Below are 15,705 nucleotides of genomic sequence, written 5' to 3'. Positions count from 1 at the left end.
CTCAATTCCAAATTTGAACCAGAAAATAAATTTATCACAATTCGTAATATTAACTGGCCTGTAAAATATTAAATAAACTGTATAATACTTTTTATATTCTTGAGTCAAATTATTAACACGTACGCAGCATGACTTACAGTCATGTTTTCGAAAACATGAGAAAAATCAACGTATTTAATTAAATTTTAGTGGCGTTTTCCTCTTGTGAATTGGAGCAGCCCAAATCCTAGTTTTGGAAGGAACCGCAAAAACGAACGTGGCAGTTGGCATCCTAGTAGTATTGTATTGTTATCTGAAATGACAACTGTTCCTGCTCGTTTCTGATATCTCTCCCCAAACCCCAGAACCAGAAACCTCAACTTCTCAGTTTTAGAATCCAATGTGCTGTCACTGCCTTCATTCTCTCTTTCTCCAAAACACTATCTTTGTCTCCGTCCCTGCATGTGTTCCGAGGTAACATCCTTACCTTATCCTCCAACACAAACAAAATCAAAATAATTTAATTGAAATGTTTAATGATGGTTAACTGTCCGAGTGGACACATTTTTTTCTGTTTGAGTTTGATTTTATCTGATACTAGCTAGTTCTCAAATTCATCATGCAGTTTTGTGATGGTTCTTCCGAGGTGGAGTTAAGATTGAACATTGGAGGTTTGGATATCCGAAGCTCCAGAGACATATCGATTGATACAAATGATACCTCTTTAGCTATCAGAGTGTTGCTGCCAGGATCTCCCATCACACTCATAGAAACTAATCCTCTTTTTGATAGGGTCAAATCCTCTGAAACAATATGGTTGGTTTCTGCATTTCAAAGTACTTTTAAAAAAAAAAAATCTGGTTCTAGGCTTTGGCTTCTTGGTTGATTTGTCTGATTTGGACAGGTATATAGATGATGATCAACTTGTTGTGAACTTCAAGAAACAGGACCCGGATTTTAAATGGCCCGATATCATGGAGTCCTGGGAATCACTTACCGCAGGATCTTCACAACTTCTGCAAGGGACACCCATCTATCTTGTTGGTGATTCGACTGAAATCAACCAAAAAGTGGCTCAAGAGCTAGCAACTGGTCTCGGGTATCTTGAGTCCATTTATGATTTTATTTATCAATATGAATCTTCTGCCCAATATCATGTGAATCTTGTTTCCAGTTTCATATATATTAGTTATCACTTTTGAGAAAGATCTTTTCATGCTGCATGTCCAGCTCTAGATGTATTCAAAATTGTACCAACTTAAATCATATTTTACTGAGACATGATTATATCAAGGGATGATGCACTTTAATGATTATATCAAGGGTTTGTAACTTTCATCATGGCTTATAAAATTTAGTGCTTGGTATCCTTCTCAGGTACACTCCGTTAAGCACGAAAGAGTTACTGGAATTATATACTAAGCAGACTGTGGATTCATGTGAGTGTGATTGCTATGCCTTGCTTCTCATTGACAAAGCTTTCTCTTTTACTTCCCGTGTTGTGGGTTCCTGACAAACATGTAATTGAGACATCGAGTTTCTGTTGGAACAATAATTTATGGCAAACCGAAAAAATTACTGGCTGAGTCGCGGACAATGTCGCTTTCTTTAAGACGTTTCGTGGCACTGCCAAAAATGTGCAAGCAGACTATCAACCACGAAGTCCCCAGGATAAAACAGCCCAGATCACTGTATAAGATTCCCACTGTACTGAGGGAACCTTTTCTAGAATTACACCCTCTTGTATGACTTGAAAAGTCACTCTAAAGCCACCCAAAAATATGACTTGAAAAGTCAATCTAATAACCAACCAAAAAGTATGACTTGAAAAGTCACTATTATAGCCAATCGAAAAGTATGACTTGAAAAGTCACTCTTATAGTCAACCAAAATTATGACTTAAAAAGTCGCTCTTATAGCCAACCAAAAATATGACTTAAAAAGTCACTCTTATAGCCAACCGAAATTATGACTTAAAAAGTCACTCGTATAGTCAACCAAAATTTTTAGAGCGACAGAAAGAAAGAGGGAGAAATTTGCCGGAAATGTATCGGCTGAAATATGAGAGGGAGAAAGAAAAGTTGAGGAAATGCTTCTCAACTGGGGCAAAGAAAAATGAAGAAAGAAGCTCTCTATATATAGGGAGTGAAACACTATTCAAGTGTTTAAAAAGTCACTCTTATAGCCAACCGAAATTATGACTTAAAAAGTCACTCGTATAGTCAACCAAAATTTTTAGAGTGACAGAAAGAAAGAGGGAGAAATTTGCCGGAAATGCATCGGCTGAAATATGAGAGGGAGAAAGAAAAGTTGAGGAAATGCTTCTCAACTGGGGCAAAGAAAAATGAAGAAAGAAGCTCTCTATATATAGGGAGTGAAACACTATTCAAGTGTTTATCCTGAGCGATGTGGGACTTGAAGCCTTTTTTTTTTCTTTTTTTTCCTTTCTTTTTTTCAAACTTTCATCCACATTCTCCTTTATTCTAACAATCCCCCACTTGAAATTTGAAAAGAAGATTTTCGAGGATTTCATAAAATTGTGCATAAATAAAGGTGTCATACAACTTGAACATTTGCATAGTGAGTAAGATTCAGATTTTACTAGAGTGACTCGAAGTCTTGAACTCTATCTCCGACATCAAACCACACACAACCTTTTCATAGGTGTATTCTATAAAGCCCGTGCATTAAAGGCCATGCACGTCTATCCCGGTATAATGAACGCTTTAGAAATTTTTGCCCAAAATTTCATATGAAGCGGCCCCCACTTCAACATTCACATAGGTGAGTCTATCAAGAGTACTCCTGTGGCCTAGGTACTCCACTCAACATAGAGTATAGATCTCATTAAGAATTACGATTTTTTTTTCCATAACTCATCCTCTTGTTACTTCAGGAATCATGTTGCTTTCACTTATAACAACATGTTCATCTCATATCACTTCATAACTTGTTATTATCCATTGAACCTAGTTCTTGGGATCTCCAGTCATTTAGGTCGGGTTACCATCATGAATGATCATCGCAGTAAAGGCAATAGTCCCATTCTTTTAGAAGTGTAATGGACTTTCTTTCTAGCTAATCCTTTCGTCAAAGGATCTGCTAAATTATCATCAGTGCGTACGTGATTCACTCTAACAGCTCCTGTTGAGAGTAATTCTCTAACAGTGTTGTGCTTACAACGTATCTGTCGTTTCTTACCATTGTAATAACGGTTCTCAATTTTTTCAATAGTCGCGGTACTATCACAATGGATCAACACATTTGATATCGGTCTTTCCCATAACGGAATCTCTGCAAGTAAGCTTTTCAGCCAACTTGTTTCCTCACTAGCAGTTGCTAGTGCTATCATCTCAAATTCCACAGTGGACTGAGCTAAGACAGTCTGTTTCTTTGACTTCCAAGAAACAGCTCCACCAGCTATGCTAAATATATAGCTGCTGGTTGCTTTGGAATCATCTGAAAGAGTGTTCCAATCTGCATCGCTGTATCCTTCAAGTACAGCGAGAAACCTTTTATAATGTAATCCAAGGTTTATGTTTCTTTTAAGGTACCTCATTACCCTTTCAATAGCGTGCCATTGCTCCATACTAGATCTACTGGTAAACCTGCATAATAATCCCACAACATAGGCTATGTCGGATCAAGTACAATCAGTGGCATACTTATGGCTGCCAATGATACTTGTGTACTCAGTTTGACGTATACCTTCACCAGTGTTCTTAAACAGTTTTACACTTGGATCATATGGTGTACTAGCAGGTTTACAGTCAAAGTAATCATATTTCTTTAAGATCTTCTCAATGTAGTGAGATTGATCCAGAGAAATTTCCTCTTTTGACCTAGTAATCTTAATACCAAGGATTACACTTGCTTCTCCGAGGTCTTTCATATCAAAGTTGTTACACAACAATGATTTCACATCTAATTGGTTTGCAGTCAGGAGGCAAGTCTACTAAATGTCAGGTCTTGTTAGATTCTAAAGAATCCATCTCATTATTAATGGCTTCTTGCCACAAGTCAGCATCCAAAGAAGACAAAGCTTCTTGGAGGTTTGATGGATCCTCCTCTAATGTATAGGTCATATAATTGGGCCCATACTCTTTAGCAATTCTTGCTCTCTTACCTCTTCGAGGCTCTATATCTGATTCTGGTTGTGCAAGATTTTCACTACTAATAGCAAGAAGATAATTGGATGAAGTACTCCCACTATTCCTTAATTTAAAAGAAAATCATAAACCAGATTCTTTCTCATCTCTGGAGTATGCATCACATCTTTGAGAATCAAAGTCTTTCCAGAGGTAAACTTCAGTTCAACATCTCCAGTTCCAGCAACAGTAGTGGTGTGGGAATCATCCAGCAACACTTTCTTATTCGTGTATGTTTTAAACATAGCATGATCATAGCAGACATAGCGAGAGGCGCCAGTGTCTACCCACCATCCATCTGATCCTCCAATCATATTGATCTCAGTTATCACAACTATGTATGACTCTTGAGCAATTTTCTGTATCTCATGGGATTGAGACTATACTGATTTATCATCATTCATTTGATACTTGAGGTAGCGGCTAACAACATACTTTTTAGTCCCAGCTTCCTCAGTATCATACTTCTCTTTCAGAGCCAGCCAAACTAATTTGGCAGACTTATATGGGCTATAATCATAGAGATCATCAGCTAACCCATTTAGAATGAAATTCTTGCATAGGTAATCATTTTCATTCCAAAGAGCTAAGTCCATAGTCATTTTATCCTTCACTTCCTTCTCAGCATCTTTCGGCATCACTGGAATATCAGTGTTCAAAACATAGGCAACTTTTCTCATAGTTAAAGAAAACATCATCTTTTTTTGCCAACGTTTGAAATGATACTCTTCAAACCTAAAAGGTTTGTTGAGGTCATTGTTGTTCGAGCCAGTAATATCTACGGTAGCCATAGCAAAGCTGAAAGCGTCTTAAAATTGTTGAAACAATAATTTATGGCAAACCGAAAAAATTACTGGCTGAGTCGGGGACAATGTCGCTTTCTTTAAGACGTTTCGTGGCACTGCCTAAAATGTGCAAGTAGACTATCAACCACGAAGTTCCCAGGATAAAATAGGTCAAATCACTGTATAAGATTCCCACTGCACTGAGGGAACCTTTTCTAGAATTACACCCTCTTGTATGACTTGAAAAGTCACTCTAAAGCCACCCAAAAATATGACTTAAAAAGTCACTCTAACAGCCAACCGAAAATATGACTTGAAAAGTCAGTCTAATAGCCAACCAAAAAGTATGACTTGAAAAGTCACTATTATAGCCAACCGAAAAGTATGACTTGAAAAGTCACTCTTATAGTCAACCAAAATTATGACTTAAAAAGTCGCTCTTATAACCAACCGAAAATATGACTTAAAAAGTCACTCTTATAGCCAACCGAAATTATGATTTAAAAAGTCACTCTTATAGCCAACCAAAATTATGATTTAAAAAGTCACTCTTATAGCCAACCAAAATTTTTAGAGCGACAGAAAGAAAGAGGGAGAAATTTGCCGGAAATGCATCGGCTGAAATATGAGAGGGAGAAAGAAAAGTTGAGGAAATGCTTCTCAACTGGGGCAAAGAAAAATGAAGAAAGAAGCTCTATATATATAAGGAGTGAAACACTATTCAAGTGTTTATCCTGAGCGATGTGGGACTTGAAGCCTTTTTTTTTCTTTCTTTTTTTCAAACTTTCATCCACATTCTCATTTGTTTTAACAGTTTCTGTATACTAACATTCTAATACTGTGTATTGTCATCACTCGTCAGCATTAACATCTTTAATACTACTCATGGAGCTCTAGGATCAATCTTAGGAGTGCCTCCGTTGGTGTCTTGCAAAATAGGATTACATTAATTTTAGGTACACTTCATTCCAATGGCTGAAACTAAAGGAATGTACCAATTCTTCTACTTAGCACATGAACAATCAGCATCTTCTGGAAGCTGCTGAAATCTGATAGTGCCAGTTTGTAGCTATTTTGCTACTTTCATTGATATATGTGTTACAAAGGGAGAAAATGATGTCTTTTTTTTTTTTAATTTTATTTTGTGATTGAAAATACTGCATTTGTTTGAAGCTTCGGTTGTCTTCCAACACATTTCATATATAAATTCACTATATCCTTGCACACTATCTTTCTCCCTTTTCCCTCCATTATTCTTGCTGCTATTTATGTCTTGTTGTCAACTAACAGTTTTCTTTAGTCAAACCCCCTCCCCTCCCTGAAAGATATTACAATTGTGGTGCATATTATTTTAATACCAGTGGATATGGATGTAACAAGTGCATGCATCTGAGTATTTGAAGTGACCTAAATGTTATATTTTGCAGTGTATTAACAAGTGTAATGAATTCCAGGGCTGCTCGCTGAAGGCTCTGACTCAGTAGCAGAAGCAGAAAGTGCGGTACTTGAAAGCATAAGTAGGTAAGTCAATGGTTTCATTTTCTGGATCATTTTGTTATGGGGAACTAACAGATTTATCTGCTGCATCTGAGTGGTTTGCCAGTCATGCTAGGGCAGTAGTTGCAACATTAGGAGGGCAACACGGTGCTGCTGGAAGAGCTGATAAATGGCAACATCTTTATGCAGGATTGACTGTCTGGTTGTCAAAGACTGAAGAACTAGGTGATTTTTGTTAATCAATCTGGGTTGCTTTTTACAGGATATTTCTCTTCATTCCAAACTTTCTTTGGGACCTTCAAATTTATTCTTGACTTGGAACTAAAAAAGAGTTGAGTTACCTGATTCAGAAACTTTGACTACTATGGGTGGGGAATTTAGGAGGGGAATGGGGGAAGGAGAAGGTTTCAAATAAATCTCACCCTTGTTTGGGAAGTTTTTATAATGAGGAAGGGAAGTGGGAGATTACAACATGTAACTCCCATTAACCTTCCCTTATTTATTTTTATAAACATCTTATTCCACAAATTTGGAGAACTTTAAACATACAAAGGGAAAAAAGCTTATTGATTCACCATTCATACTCTGCCCTCCCTCCCCCTTCTTTTTCTTCCCCACACTTCCCCGACATACACATGTCCTTGCATGGTTGCTGCAGCATGCTGTTTTCAGTTAAAATGACTTGGAAAGCTTGAAATACAGATGAAGATTCTGCACCGCAGGAGACCTATAAAAACATCAAAGATGGCATAATTTCATACACAAATGCAGATGTAGTTGTTAAGCTACCCGGCTGGGATCCTGCTTATGCCAAAAATGTAGCACAAGCATGTTTAAGTGCCCTAAAACAGTTAATCCAGTCAGACAAGAAACTTCCAGGTAATTTTTTAGTGGGTTCAATGCTCTCAGGTTGATTCAATCCATTCATTAGTCGTTTCATTTCAGTGATCAAAATTTTTAGAGTAGAAGGTCACTTCAACATTTCTGATTTGTGGACTGCTACCCCGGACAACTGCTTTTCATCAAGATTAGGATGTTATTTCATGGGGATAAAATGGGAAGGTTTAAAATGAGGAGTGCATCAGGTCAATTAGTATTCTTACTTAGAGGGAAGCAAAAAAAAATGGAGGTGAAAAATGACTGAGGAGGCATTTTACAAGTGGAAAGAGGGAATTTTAGATTGAAAATGGGAAAACTTGAACATTTTATATTAGCCCATGATTGACTTCATCTCTGTCATCTTTCAGGTAAAAAAAGCCTATACATAAGATTGGGATGTCGCGGGGATTGGCCAAACATCAAACCCCCTGGTTGGGATCCATCAAGTGAAGATAACACAACTCTTGGACACAGTAATGATGCTTGAAATTAGTGAGTAACATGTAATTTGTTTATACAAGTTTTTCTACCACAAATGTCATATAAGAGACAGCTTCATTGGTACATGTTATGCTTCTAGTCAGCAAAACCAAAAGCTCTGTAGTTTGATAACTATGTGATGGATGTTGTAACATAGTATTCACAAAACTGGTCATACAACTTTTTGAACTGATGTGGACTGGTTCGATTAAAGGAATGGGGGAAAAAAGTAGCCAAATTATAATTGGCTGATGGGTAGACAGATTTTCTTTTCTTGTTGGTAGAGACAAGGAGTTGGTGGCTGATATAGAATGTGATTCGGCGTTCAATCTATAATGACGACAAAATTCAACCTCTCACTCCTTTAATAAATACAACCCAAATGTATGTATGACTAAAATTTTCTGGTCTATCATCCGCATCTGATGCAAGTCTAACAGATTCAGAGTGAAGGTAAAAAGAATCACATTTTTCTTTTAGGTTAATTGTAATTTTGGTCACTTCACTACAATGCACAATTTTAGTCTTTCAAGTAAATTTTTACTTGAAATTGTCATTCCTAATTGTTCAGTAAAATTGCTTTAAAACTATGGATAAAAGGGTTTCATTAGGGACACAATTTTGAATCAGCATTCGCAATTGTTGCTGAAAAAGCAAAACTCCATCCTTCTTCCAATTATTTTCTTTACGTAGCATTCTCTCCAACTCTTGGCATGCCATATGAATGCATGTTAACTTGCTTTTAGGTGCATCATTAAATAAAACCACGAATCTTCTCGCTACAGAAGCTTATAGAAGAAGCAAGCAGATAATATATAATAGATGCCCGGGCCAGATAAAGAGATCAAGATCAAGTTTCTTTGACTTATTTTACAAACACGGGGAAATATCTAGGAAGAAGTTTTTGGTAGTCATTTTCCAACATTGATTTTGAGAATACACCAACTAGATTTCTTAAATTTTCTACTGGATTGGAGATAAAATTTGGTGACTTTCCTCCTTTTTAGACCATTAGATTAATTTTTAATGGTCCAAATTTTGCAATTTGTTTCAAAAAAATAATTTTTATTTAATTATTAATTTGGTTTGCACATTTTTTTATCCTTTAAAATTAAAAAAAATACTACTGAGTACGTAGATAATTAATAGTAGTGTAACCTGACAGTTATTCAATTGTAAGAAATCATTTACCGAGAAAGAAAATCTGACAGTTTAAGAACTACAACAATTATGAACGGTAAGTTTTCTATAGAGACTATTAAACTGAAATAACTACATAATTACACGCTTAATAATATTTTTATGGTTTAAAAGTATAAAAAATATAAAAATTGAACTAATAGTTTAGTTAAAAAATATCTTTTAAAACAAGTGACATAATCTGGACCATCAAATTAATCTAATGATGTCAAATGAAGAAAAGTTACACCGACTTTCCCTCCACAAAATCACTGAATCCACGCCCATAAAATTTCCCTTATATGCTTTAAAACACCATTACCACAACAAGAAGTTCAATATATCAAATTTACAATACAAAGTGATTTCATTTTGAAAATTAGAGTGAAAAAAAAATGGAATATCCAAATTCTGGTTTTTATCATAAAAACCCAACATAAACAAGAGGGTTGATTGACAAGTCACCTAATCACAAACAGTTCAAACTAAACTCTATAATGTAGTTCTAGTTGCATGTATGTCTCAAGTCCAAATATAGATGACAAAAGGAAATGAAAAAAGATAGTTTTGATTTATCCAGCAAACAGTTGACATTAATTGACTCCAAGGATAAAGATCTCCACCTCCTCACAGAAATACAGCCTCAGTCTTCTTTCTTGATTGAGTCTTTCAATTCACCACCGGAAGGTATCTGCAAGCAGCAAGCTAAACAGTTAGGAGGTACAACCATATAGCAAAAGACAAGCACAACATTTCAATGTAGCCTAACCTAATATACTTAACAAGTGATTTCCTTGGAGGTATAACCACAGTTGAAGGCCAATCACAAGATTTCAAAGCCAAATTAATTTTTAAAAAAGGCCATACCTTATACTGAAGATTTGTTATTGTAGTTCTCAACAGACCATCTCCAACTATTAACCTCAGCATCTTCACAAAATCATCCCGGTATATATGCTTAGACTGAATAAGAACAGAACAGCATGAAATATTAGCAGTATTTCATCAATCAAGGCCGGAAACCATCGAGTGGATCTATTGTACATACCCTGAATTGTTCATAATATGTTTTGATTACATCCATACCCGTGGGAGGAACCTGATCTCTGATAGCATCAAGAAGCACAGGAAAAGGCATCCAAGGGGATTTTGGAACTTTTGGGGTGCTAGAAACCATACTAGGAGCTTTTCCCTGAGGAGGTTAGCCCACAATCCAAAATTATATGGATAATGCTCTATATATAAGCAATAAAGCTAAACAGTACAGGATTTAACAACAGAACAGTTTTCAAAAGTATGATAAAACCCTAAAAGTGGTATGTTTTCCTTACAAAACACAACTTTGCATTTGTGCTTGCAGCCATAGAACAGACCTGAGCCCAATAAAGGTGTATGCAGGAACTAAAATTCACAGCAGTGAAACAACAATCTTCCAGCCCTTAATCACCACCCTATAACTCTCAGACTACCTTACATGACCAAAGCCTCATGAAACATTCAATTACTCTATAAAGGAATATCAAATGATGTTAACTGCTTTTGTTCTTTCAGAATAGATCAACCACATCATTTTTTACCATATCAAGAGAAAATTTAAAACAAGATTTTGGAAATATATGGTAAAAAAACCATAAAAAATAGTTAATTGGCATTAAAAACCTGGGAAACCATGAGATGCAAAAACTCAAATATCAAATAACTTACATTATCTACAGTAGAAGATTCTGAATTTAACAAGCCATGAGGACCGTCACAGGCTGTATTAACCCCAGAAACATTCTTACCCTCACTTCCACAAAAATGACCTGTAAAAATGCATCTTAAATAAATGATCAGAAAGAAAGAATCATATTTATACAGCTAAGCAGCAGAAGCCACTGGCTGTTTCAATGAACCAGATTGAAATGATTAATTTAATGAATGTAAGATAGACCTCAAGGAGATATCAACAATTTACGGATGAAACACTGTTACCTAATACTAACATCTTATAAGACTTTTCCATCAGAATGGAAAGAAAGAACCATGGATATAAATCAGTTTGTCTTTTGCTTAACCCATTGAGAACTAATTACACAATATTAAGATGCACAACTTATTTTTTCCAGGAAAACACAAATGAATAGTAAACAGGAAAAAAAAACAGAAAAATGTATCACCTTCAGCGTCAGACGAGACTTTAAAGCTAACAACGAATTCCGGATAGATGTGGGTGTTCATGTTCATATTCCACACCACATAGTATTGTGGACATTCAATGGCATCCACCCCATTATCATATTCACAACTACTGGGATGAAACTGATCAGTGCCAGGCCGAAGAATCTCCATGTTCCCCATTATTACACGACAAAGGGCCAAGTGTCGAACCCCATTTTCGTCAACATCACAATAACGCACACTGTACATATGGCAAAATTGAATCCTTCTCTAAGCATGTCAACAGAAAAATCTAGAATATATATAACAAATAGTAACATAATAAATTGGGCAAAAAAAATAATATCAGGACAAGTAAAAAACAAAAAAAAAAACTGTACTTTCTAGTAAAAAGACATAACAAACAATGGCAGTAATAATAAGTAGAAAACAATTAAGAATAACAAGAAAATATGCTCATCACTCCACCCTCGACGTAAAAGGTATGCAGCAAAAATTTATTAAAGATTATTACAGCAGTTAAAAATAACACAAGTACAGAACAAGGGCAAAAAAAACCGTTAAAAGACAGAACTACAGTAATATTGGATGGAAAAATGGTCAAATTTTTACAGAAGAAAATCCTACCACAGAAACACAATATATTAAACTTTTATCAAAACTAACCTGGCATCAGGGCAAGTAACAGCAGCAAGATGAACACCAATGCCATATGTGCACTTTGATCCAGATAGTCCATAATGACTAAGTCCATAGTTCATCATTGTAGATAGTTCTCCTTTAGAGGAAGCAAGCCAAGCATACCGAATGTTAGCTTCCCCATGATTTTTTTTGGTAATTTCAGCTTGCTTCTGGAACAGCTCCCATCGTGCTTGCATTGACGCACCTGAGCAGTGGTAAATCTCAACTATGTCAGAATCAGTACTGCCAAAACTACACATTCCCTTAAGAAACATCTTTTGTACAGAATTCAGATCCAATTTTCCATATACTGATTCAGTATAAGCATCTAAACCTATGTCTTGATGTTGCTGAATGTCTTCACCAACATTTCCACAGTCCTTTTTGTTAATGCTATCTTCAACTTCTACATCATATTGACAGCAGTTTTCTTTAGTATCAATTTGAATACCCTTAACTAGAGCATTGGACTCCCCACTACACTCACTCAACCTGGATTGATCCACTCCATTTATTTCAACTTCTAAATGTAATTTTATTTCATTAGATGCATATGAGTCTGGACTTTTTCCACCTTCCTGTTTGCTCAAATTATAAGGTTCTTCATCAGAAGCAGCATAGATTTCAGGGAAAAAACAGCACCCTGCCTCATCAATCAAAGCTATAGGTTGTTGCAAGCCAGTTTTAAGGTCCATCTTATGCAGACGCAAAAAATCAAACAAAAGATGATACCCATGTGACTCTATCTCCACAGCTGCCCGCTTGATTTCAAGATCCTTCTTAACCAAATCAACAACATCCTTTGGAAAGTCCAACCATGACCCATTCTCATAGAACATCAAACGCTCCAGTCTCCCACTCTTTTTATAATTCAAAAAACGCCTAGCTAAGGACCGTCCAATATGAGGACCAGCATTTGTCAGCCTGTTTCTATATCCACCCAATCTCATGCGTTTGACAGCCCTGCTTGTTGGTGACGTAAAAGATGACCAATGCCCTAACATTGGTTGTGAAGCTCCACTTAAATGTGCAGCATATCGGGTCGCTCGCTTGCGCTTCAGATTGAGTGCAACCCTATCCAATGCCTTTGCGATTTTTGCTTCCATTTCTATCAACTAGCCCAATATCTATAAACACTCTTAAATATAAAAGCTCAGGTGCAGAAGTTAAATAGAACCCTAGACCTTGAGCAGTTTCAAAGAAACTGTGGTGGCAATGGTGAAGACCATGACATCAAGAATATTTGGCAATCCCTGGATATTAAAACTTTTGAGAATATTGAACAAATACATAGGATAATAGACACATAATAATAAAGGCTAACAAATAAAGAATAAGGGGTTAATCAATAAAAGCATTCCCTGCATAACAAAATAAGTAATCTGAATTCTGAAACAGTTGCACAAGTGACATATTGCAAAAGTACCATCTCCAACAAGATTAAGAAAAATAGAGTATTGAACTTATAACATATACTACAAGAGTGATCAACATCCGAAACACAGTACATTAAACTCACAAGCTTTTAAATATAAACAAATTTGATTACATGATATCGCTAATTCAGTCTAAGCTAAATTTATCCAATTTTACATCAAATACTTATCCACTCTTTTTTAATGTCGATGTCAATGGATCTTTAGGAGACCAAAAATTGCAAAACCCCAAGAAAATGCAAGTTCAAAAGATGTACAAAATGTTATAATGTAGCTCAAAAAGATTGATTAATACAAAATCCCAAAAAATAATTCTTTGTAGTTGCAAGTTTGCAACTCGGCAGTTTGTCAGAAAAATTGGTTCATAAACCATGCATGCTTTTAACTAAACCAAAAAATTCAATTAGACCAACAAGAAAACTAATAATAACCTTAATATATAGAATGTACAACAAACAATAAATAGATAACTGGGGAATAAAAAACAATAATAACAATTCCAAGAGGATCCCAGTTTATATTATTTAAAATTCTCAACACAACAATCCAAATAAACTCATAAAAATGAATGAAGTTGTTTTCTATGGCACCAGCACTCTAACTAACCAAATCCCTGGCTTCAACTCTACCTATGCTCACTGAAAGACCTATGAAATAAACACCTAACGACTGAGCTGTCTTGCTTAAAACTGCCACAGAAGCTTTAGTTCATTTACTGCATACTCATAGCAAAAGTTATGCAGGAGACGGCATGGTAATGAGGTGGAGCAGGGACGGGTATGATGTCTCTCGTCCCTGCTCCCCAATATTATATCCATCCCCGATTCCCGACTGGGCTATAATTTTATACCCATCTCTGCCCAGTTCGGGGTCCAGTATCCCCACTCAGTCCACATCCCAGCTACTACAGGTAGTTTTAGTTATAAAGTTCAGGAAAAATGAAGCACCACCGAGCAGAAAATTAAGAAAGCATTATGCAACGGCCAATTTCTTTATCGTCCACAGTATAAATTGAGCAATCTCACACATTAAGCTAACAGGTTGATAAAGATAAACTTTTTTTTTACCAATTATAAACAGATAAACTTAAACATCAAGAAATTCGCAAATCAAACAAACTTCAGAAATACCATGAAATTGATCAAAGACACGAATATAAATAAATTTATGCATACCCAGCACTGCATTTAGTGTTCATACTGTACATGCTTTTCCCCGGGAACAGCGCAGCTCCTGATGATAGAATTTAACAGAATAAAAATTCTTACAAAAAAAAAACTGCAAAATTATAACAAAGTCGTGGCAGTCAACGATCACAACCAAAGACACCGTATAAAAAATCAACAAATCAAAACAACCCCCCACTCCAAAAATAAAAAATAAAAAACAAACTCTATAAATATCACTTCTAAAACCAAATCAGCTCCAAAAATTACAAATAAACAGAAAATCATTCCAAACAGCAGGAACAACCAAACTCAATCCTGATCTACTAAATCCAAGCCCCAAATCGCAAAGTCAAACGGACATAAAAATTAAAAAGTCCTAAACCCTGGCAGATATTAAAATTCTGAATCGAATAGCGCATGGAAAACCGAGATAAGCTTTAGAAATTACCTGAGTCCAGAAACACGCAAAACAACAGAATTAACAATTTACCAGACAAATTTTTTTCACCTCTTTTTTTTGCCTTTTTCTTATTATATATATTCAATTCCCCTGGTGCATCGGAGGAATAGATAGGGTTTCTATATACACCGTTTTCGCTGAGAGCGAAAAACCCTAACTGGAAGGATCGGCGAATTGTAGGGTTAGGTAAAAACCACGCCTGAAAAAGGACTGATAATGGAGGCGTTACCCTTAGATGCTGCAATTTCTCGCTACCCCTTTTCCAAGTAAACACACGCAAGATTCACCCAGGGATTTGATACGCTCACCCGCAGTCACCTATTACTTTTTGTCACAGACTCCGTCTTATTGGACCGTGGTTGTGCGCTGACTTACCGTGTGTGGTCTCACTTGTTTTTTCTTTTTCTAGTTTTCTTGCTTCTCAATTTTCCCATCCATATCTTCTCGTGCTTCTGGAACCTATTTTTTTAAAATATAATCATTTTTTGGCTTTTTAAGAGATACATGTGTTTTCGTCGATGATGAGCAGTTTGACTAAATTGTATTAAGGATAAAACAAAGACTAAATAAAAATAAGAGATTAAATTATATTGATATAATTTTGATTAATTATTATATTATTTAATAATTTTTAATTGAATAATATTTTTTAAAAATCGATTATTTCACTTATATCACATATATAAAATTTCATGTTAATTCAAGATTAGTTGTTATTGTATTCACATATATTAAAATTAACATGATATGAATTTTTTAAAATATATTAAAATATGAATGATTTAATTATTTTTTTATTATTCAAATTTGATCAAAATTTACATAAATAATTTTGATATTATGTAAATATAA

General features: G+C 35.5%; 2 protein-coding genes across 2 annotated transcripts; one reads left to right on the top strand and one right to left on the bottom strand.

The window, feature by feature from the left end:
- The first annotated feature begins 223 nt into the window (after positions 1 to 223).
- LOC114368971 (probable inactive shikimate kinase like 2, chloroplastic) lies at positions 224 to 8,122 on the top strand. The gene is made up of 8 exons (XM_028326272.1): positions 224 to 453; positions 605 to 795; positions 884 to 1,078; positions 1,357 to 1,418; positions 6,367 to 6,433; positions 6,516 to 6,634; positions 7,112 to 7,288; positions 7,657 to 8,122. The coding sequence occupies exons 1-8, from the start codon at positions 442 to 444 to the stop codon at positions 7,773 to 7,775; spliced, it is 942 nt and encodes a 313-aa protein (XP_028182073.1). The 5' UTR covers positions 224 to 441; the 3' UTR covers positions 7,776 to 8,122.
- A 1,143-nt stretch (positions 8,123 to 9,265) lies between these two features.
- On the bottom strand, positions 9,266 to 15,164 carry LOC114368970 (inactive poly [ADP-ribose] polymerase RCD1-like). The gene is made up of 8 exons (XM_028326271.1): positions 14,842 to 15,164; positions 14,400 to 14,457; positions 11,774 to 13,041; positions 11,107 to 11,348; positions 10,652 to 10,752; positions 9,996 to 10,139; positions 9,815 to 9,910; positions 9,266 to 9,638 (listed from the first exon to the last, which is right to left on the bottom strand). Exons 3-8 carry the CDS (start codon positions 12,892 to 12,894, stop codon positions 9,591 to 9,593), a joined length of 1,752 nt encoding a protein of 583 aa, XP_028182072.1. The 5' UTR covers positions 12,895 to 13,041; positions 14,400 to 14,457; positions 14,842 to 15,164; the 3' UTR covers positions 9,266 to 9,590.
- Positions 15,165 to 15,705: the final 541 nt, after the last annotated feature.

Source organism: Glycine soja, chromosome 9 (assembly GCF_004193775.1).
Source record: "Glycine soja cultivar W05 chromosome 9, ASM419377v2, whole genome shotgun sequence".
In the NCBI taxonomy this organism is placed as follows: Eukaryota; Viridiplantae; Streptophyta; class Magnoliopsida; order Fabales; family Fabaceae; genus Glycine; species Glycine soja.
Note: the sequence above shows the minus strand (reverse complement) of the source record. Positions and strands in the feature narration are given on the sequence as shown.

What these genes read in the sequence shown, in the direction of transcription:
- LOC114368971 (XM_028326272.1), top strand. An exon ending in AAATCCTCTGAAACAATATG is followed by an intron (nt 796 to 883) that starts GTTGGTTTCTGC and finishes TGATTTGGACAG; the next exon opens with GTATATAGATGATGATCAAC. An exon ending in GAGCTAGCAACTGGTCTCGG is followed by an intron (nt 1,079 to 1,356) that starts GTATCTTGAGTC and finishes TATCCTTCTCAG; the next exon opens with GTACACTCCGTTAAGCACGA.
- LOC114368970 (XM_028326271.1), bottom strand. Translation starts at nt 12,894, where the DNA reads ATGGAAGCAAAAATCGCAAAGGCATTGGATAGGGTTGCACTCAATCTG. An exon ending in GTTACTTGCCCTGATGCCAG is followed by an intron (nt 11,349 to 11,773) that starts GTTAGTTTTGAT and finishes CCATATGTACAG; the next exon opens with TGTGCGTTATTGTGATGTTG. An exon ending in TAACAAATCTTCAGTATAAG is followed by an intron (nt 9,639 to 9,814) that starts GTATGGCCTTTT and finishes TGCTGCTTGCAG; the next exon opens with ATACCTTCCGGTGGTGAATT.